General features: G+C 51.3%; 1 protein-coding gene across 2 annotated transcripts in view; it reads left to right on the top strand.

Moving 5' to 3' along the window:
• The first annotated feature begins 4097 nt into the window (after positions 1–4097).
• The window catches only part of GPSM1 (G protein signaling modulator 1), an 83622-nt gene continuing 80973 nt past the window's right edge, over positions 4098–6746 (top strand). For both annotated transcript variants that reach the window (XM_075439382.1, XM_075439380.1), the window contains exon 1: positions 4098–4165. In XM_075439382.1, coding sequence (XP_075295497.1) covers positions 4107–4165 — 59 coding nt within the window. In that variant the 5' untranslated portion in view covers positions 4098–4106. The remainder of the gene's footprint in view (positions 4166–6746) is intronic.

Here is a 6746-nt window from a genome sequence, read left to right as displayed (position 1 = left end):
TCTCTGTCCTGCTCCTGCCTGATAATAACCAACTATCTGCAGCCTACAGTCGCTAAGTTTCATGATCTTTTTGCAAGTGCTGCTGCTGAAAGCCTGTTTTCCTGTGGATTTATCTCATCATGGGACTCTTAGTTGAGTATGAGCTCGAAAAGACGCCCTGTTCTGCTACCTGCCTGCTAGCATCTTCAGCCACATGACAACATTGGAGTTATCATTGCCCCCTTCTCTTGGCTCAGACAGTAATAGGTCTTGTCATCCTAATATTTTCAAGAACTATATAGAGACCCTCTGTCTTCAAAGCCCTCATCTTTGTCACACTTACTGAAAAAGAGCTCCGAGTTAAGTGACGGTCAGTGGGGAAGGGGCAGAAATTGGATGCACCTGCCCACAGACGAGGATCACCTGGGCCTTCTTTCATGTCAAAAAGAGCACAAGAAAAAATATCCAGTTCTACATCCACAGAAACAGGGACCATCGCCTGCTTTTCCTTGCATGCTGCCTTTAAAGGAATCTAGAAAATGGCAAACTTTTTCCAGTATGCCAGACAATAGCAAAGTGCTTTCAGAATCTCCCAGTCTGAAAAAAAGACGGTGCAAGGTGATGGTGTTTAATTACAGCTGTTGCCAGTAAGAGTTGGCAATTACCGAGCCTGTTCAGTAGTGATTTCAGGTGGGGTCCATCAGCTTCGGGAATCTGAATTGCAGTGCTCTTTTTGCACACAAACCCCAGCAGAGGCCACCAGCAATCCATTTCATGAGCTGCAGGAAAGCTTCCATGCTAATCAAGAGAGATCTTTGTGGTTTGGAGGATGCCTGACTCCTTAGTGTGTTTGGATGATGAAGACATCAAGGCAGTGGAGGAATGTTCTTCTGTCTTAGCAATCCTGAAACGATTGGCAAAATTTGCTGGTTGACTCCTGTGTCACGGATCTGTATTACTGTCTCGCTGTCTTCCCTTCAGCGTTCTGTGCCTTGTTATGTTCACGGTTGTCTCTTCCAAGTAGTACAAAATGTGACAATAGAGCTCTTTCATATTGTGTTGTGATGGCTTTGGACATAAATTTTTAAAAGAAATATTAAAAATTGCTCAAGAAATTTTAAGGTTCCTGCAATGCTATTGTTAGCATTGTGATTCTGCCTGTGTTTGTAAGTGAAGACAGAGATGTTCCGTAGCTGGGAGGAACAAGATGATGAAGGTAATTTGGTGAGCCTAGCTCTTTACTAGCAGTCAGCGGTGCCTTAAGATTGCAGGAACAAAAAGCTGTTGGACGTGCAGAGGTACATAATGTCTGTCTAATGTGACCCCAGCAGCTGCTGTCATGGATCCTAGCCGGAGTATTTTGTTTCCTACCCCCTTTTTCATGATCCGTTTCTCCCTTTTGCTGCTCTTCGCAGCAGCCCTTTTCATGTTTGAAGACTACTACTCCACTTCCTCTTGATCTTATCTGGACTGAACAAACCAATTTCTTTTACCTTTTTAGCATAGGTCACACTTGTCACATTCATCTGGAGCCTTTCTAATTGCTCCGTGTCCTTCCCAATGTATGACACAACGTGGACACAATTCACCAGATGAATTAGTGGCATTTTTAAAGTATTGAGGTTTCTTTCTCTCTGTGTGCTTGTAATTTGCCTGTTTCACTGCAGCTGAGCAATGGATCTGGGTTGTGGCTCAGGTCCAAGTACTTGCAGGGAGCTTCTTGGCATAAACATGTAGGGTTAACCAAACCCAACCCACAGCAAAGTAATTGAATTATTTCATCTAATGAATTCAAATCTATTGTGACCTGTTTGCCACTTCTACAAGAAGAAAAAGAAGCTGAGTCTGTCAGATGATAAATTATCCATTGCAAATTCATGAATTTTAAGGCCAAAGGGGACCATTATGCTCATCTTAGTCTGACCTACTGCATAACCCAGGCCGTGGAACGTGACCCAGCGATTCCTGTGTCATTAGCGTGTGGGTGACCCGTTTGCCCGGAGCTCTGTGGAATACCATATATCTGGCCACAGCCCAAACTGGAAGCTGGTCTCCACCCTCCTTTCTTTTGCTCCCCTTTCCAGCATTGTTTCTCCAAAGGGCAATTACTCTATCTGCCTGCATTCATTAAATGCCGACCCAGCGCTGTGGGCCTCGTGCAGCAAAGCACCCTCTGTCTCCTGCGGTTGAGGAAGGGCTGTAGCCAGCAGCAACAGCAGCTGGTTTTCATCTTCTGCACTAGTATTCTTGACTTGAAGAGGGGTTGGGGAAGGAGGGAGGCACGAACAAACATACCCCCTGGGAATACCAAGATCTCTTAGAGCTGAACAGTTACTGGTTTCCACACGCCTGTGAACAGCTGCTTGTGCCAGGATGTTTGCTGCTGTCAGTGAAACCACAAACCTGGGTAAAAACTGGCTGGTGTGAGGCAGAATGTCCCAGGCTGGCCCACAGGTTTGCCCGCAGTCCCTCCAGCGTGGCTTCTGTAGCTGGTTGCTTGAAGGTGCAGAGGGTTCCTTTTCTTGGGAGGTATGGCAGGTACCCAGGACACCGGTGCACACCCCTGGGCGAGGAGGCGGGTCTCAGCAGGATGGTTTCAGCTTTCTTGGATGTGATTTATCTACAGGATTGAGACTATTCCTAAGATGAGACACAGATGCAGGTTTGTTCACGTGTTTTTGCTTTGGATTTAAATGCCCAATCAATTAGCTCTAGGGAAAGAGGCTTCTGTGGTTTGCTAGCGGGGTGTTATTGATGAGGTTTTTTCCTGAGCAGGATCTCTGCTTGCACTTGAGAGGGGCTTTTGTGGAGGTCCCCAGGGGGAAACAGTCCAGTAAGTAGGGCACGGCTCTGGATTCCCACTGACCACAGGGTTCTTGTGTCTGTGGAGCAAGCTGCTAGAACCACTGAAAGCCACAGTTTATACCTATGCTTGTTTGGGATGTCTGTGATGATAACAATGTTTAATTTGATGTTGCTGGATAAGTGACATGAATTTACAGACAGGCCTCTGCTGAGAGACCAGCTCACCAACTGTTACAGGAGCACCTCAAGCCTTGGAAAACAGAGGGAGCTGGATGCAGCATTTGAAGATCACAATCGCAGAATGGTCGGGGTTGTAAGGGCCTTCTGTGGATCATCTAGTCCAACCCTCCTGCCGAAGCAGGGTCACCCAGAGCAGGCTGCACAGGGCCATGTCCAGGTGGGTCTTGAATATCTCCAGAGAAGGAGACGCCACAGCCCCTCTGGGCGGCCTGGGCCAGGGCTCCGTCACCCTCAGAGGGAAGAAGTTCTTCCTCGGGTTCAGCTGGACCTTCCTCTGCTTCAGTTTGTGCCCGTTGCCCCTTGTCCTGTCACTGGGCACCACTGAAGAGATGACCTGTGTCTACCTTGAGACATTTGGTTGACAACAAGTAGTAAAGGCCCCAAGGTTCAACAGGACACAACCACCACAGAAAACAAGCTGCAGGCCAGAGGGAAACATCGCTTTTCTCGGGGAATTCCTCGCTAACGAAGGCAGGAGCCAGACTTTGCTTTGTGGCCGAGTCTGCTTGTGCAGACTGGGACGTCGCGGGCCTCTGGCACAGCCCTGCTGCTGGGGTAAGGTGGACACGACTGTGCCCGGTCCCGGTCTCCGCTCCCGTCCTGACCGCCTCCAGGTGCAGGCATCTACTTTGCAGGACAACAGGGCTTAGGCTGAGCAAAGCCAGGCTTCTCACCGGGCGTTACGTGGCTACGTGCGGTGCGGGTCAGCAACCAGCAGTGCTGTGCGGCTCCCTCGGGCGTTCAGACGCGGGCGGGGTGCCCGCAGCTCGCCCAGTCTGTGCGGGACCGCTGCGGGGCTCTGAAGGCGGGCGCGGACGCACCGCAAAGGGCCGGCAAACACCGGGCACCGGCGCGACCCGCGGGCCACCGAGTGGGGGGACCCGGGGGAGGGGGGGGGCTGAGCCCCGCCGTGCCCCGGTGCCGGCGGGGGAGGGGGCCGGGCCGCGGGGCTGACATCACCGGGGGAGGGGCCTGCCCGCGAGTTTCTTGGCTGGGCGCATCACTTCCCGCCGCCGCCGTACCCCGCTGCCCGGTGCCGGGCCGCCGCCGCCCCTGCCTCCGCCGCGGCGGGGCCGCCGCCCATGGCGTGCCCGCCCGCCGGGGACAGCCCGGGCGCCGCCGCCCGCCGGCTCTACTCGAGGTGAGCGGGGCCGGGGGGCGAGGGGCTGGCGGGCGTCCCGGGGAGGGGAGGGGGGGAGCGAGCGCTGGTCCCTGGGAAGGGAGAAGCTGTTGCACGCCGCGGGGAGGGGGGGGAAGGACGCGGGGTTTGCTCTGCGGGGCAGCTCTCGCTTCGCCTCTGGGTGGTGGGTGCTGAGGTTGCGGAGAGGGAAACCGTGGTTTGTCCTGGCCCCAGCGCGGAGCGCTCAGCCCGCTCTGTTCGGGAGGCCGAGCTGCAACCCGGGCTGCGCCGGGCATTTGCATGGGAGGCTCTTGGTCGCACTGCAGAGACTTTAAGCCTCAGCTTTAAAATTGAACACTACAGAAACTCACACAAGGCTGGGAAAAAATAGCTTCAGGCTGGCCGGCATTCATGAAAATACTCTATCTTGCTCATTCTTTTAATTCAGATCACAAATAAAAAAGTCAATGTGAGGCCTTACGGCGGTGCTCGCAGCGTTGCTGTTTATGCTGTTCATCCCCACTGTGCTTTATTTCTCCTCTAGCAGTCAGCAGTGGAGGTAATGAGTATCCGGACTAGAGGGGAAAAAAAAAAATGCTTGAAGTGTATGCAATGTAGTAGCTGTTCATCAATTTTCTTTGCATGCTTTGCAATAATTAGCATGGCAGCTAGTGGGTTGTCTAGTTTCATGAGTATTGGTTCATTAGGACAGCAGGTGTTTCTTGTTTTCATTGTATTGTATGGCAACTCCTGGGAAAAATAAAAGAGAACGCAGAGTTAACACCACTGGTCTGCCTACCCTGGTGGAGCTACAGCTGCGGAGAAACACACCGGCTTTTAATCAAACTGGATCTGTTTCTTTCTTTCTCATTTGTTTTTCTTGAAAACCTTTTGGGGAATAGACTTTGGTCGTTTTTGTGAAGGAGATCCTGGGGGGGGCCTGTGTACCACTAACGTGTGCCTGCCCAGCACAGTAAACCCTGCTACCAGCTGCGTAGTGAAGAGGGAATCAAAGTGGTGTGGAAGCACCTCTCCTGTGGCTTCGTCTGGGTGGCTCTGGCAGGGTGTGTGGTGTTAAAATTCGCTGCAGTGCTTTTCCCGCTGGCTCTGCAGGCCTTGACAGTACATGTCTCTACTGCACTGTTAACTGGAGTTGTCACTTAGTTTCACAGAATCACAGAATGGTCTGCGTTGGAAGGGACCTCTTTGGGTCATCTAGTCCAACCCCCCTGCCGAAGCAGGGTCACCTACAGCAGGCTGCACAGGACCTTGATTTTCCACACTGTGATACAAGTGAAGTTAGGTCTAAGTTGAAGTAAATGACGCTAAACTCGATTGGGTAGGTTATCTGGGGTGATGGGTGGAGTCTCTGGTGACTGTTCAGATGGTAAAGACAAAACAGCTGGTCTCAAAGTCTGTCTCAGTGTGTTTTGTGACCTGGGAGCAGTAACTCAGGTGTAAGAACTGCAGAAGTGCTTGTGCAGATAGGGAGTGCCAGACCCCTTATCTGGGGGGACCAGGGGAGGTAAATTCCTTCTGGGAAGAGGGATGAGGCAGAAGGAATCATGCCACAAAGAAAGTGTTTGTTCATTTTACTACATCCCTTGATATTTCCCTAAATTCAACCCGTCTTAACCAAAGGCATCTGTTCAGTTGTTGTGCTGGCAGCAGACAGTCTGTGTGCTGACGGGGCCAAACTCTTCCGTTTACCGAGACCGAAGCTGGTGGTATCTCAGCTACAGCAATCCTACACTTCTGGAATAATACACTTTTGCATTTTTGGAAAAGAGGTCCTGTGCAGCTCTTTAAATCCGCTCTTGGTAACCTTTCTGATGCCATTTATTTCCTTGCTGTTGTTACAGCAGAACTGTTAGTCTCGAGGGAGACTTGCTGGAGGTACAGAGCTTTCGAAGCACCTGAGCAGTTGCGACTCTCTCCAGGGCTGCTGCATCCACGGTGAGCAGCTCCGGACATTGAACGTGAGATCTCTGGCCAGGGCTCGTTGGAAATGTTGAGCTCTGTGATCTTGCTCCACAAACTTGAGTTAAGCAAGTAATACATGAGCCTGAGCTAACACTCTACCTTACGTGAGGTTTTGATCTTGTACTAATTTAAGTGCATCCAATTCCACTGCGTGTAACCTCTGAGGACTTTTGTTGGACAGAATCTGGGCTGTAGGAGCTGTGAAATAGCTGCTTGCAGCAGGTGCCCTGCTCTCCTCTGCTGCTGCAGATAGTCTCACTTGCCGTTTTGTGCTGCCTGGCTGACCCTGAATGTGTAGGAAGCACCAAGCCCATCAAATCATTGCCCTGGACAGTGGTTCCTGAGAGCGTGTGTGTCAAGATCGTGCCGTGGACAAGTCCACCAGTGTCCAGAGAGCTCCACTGGCTTTGGTTGGCCCTTTGCTTTTAAAAGGCTATTCTGGAGCTTTTTGGGTCTGGGCGTGAGGCATGGGCATGTTCTGGGGAAACCATTGCTGTGTTGCATTGACATCGCGGAGATGTTCTTGATCCCACGCAGAAAGAACATTAGATAATGCCGCAGTCAGACCAGAAATGTATACATCTGACAGGAGAACTCAGATAAAAGCATGTCTTGTTCC

This window comes from Opisthocomus hoazin, chromosome 19, assembly GCF_030867145.1.
Source record: "Opisthocomus hoazin isolate bOpiHoa1 chromosome 19, bOpiHoa1.hap1, whole genome shotgun sequence".
In the NCBI taxonomy this organism is placed as follows: Eukaryota; Metazoa; Chordata; class Aves; order Opisthocomiformes; family Opisthocomidae; genus Opisthocomus; species Opisthocomus hoazin.
The sequence above is the reverse complement of the archived record's forward strand: the minus strand, read 5'-3'. Positions and strand labels throughout refer to the sequence as shown.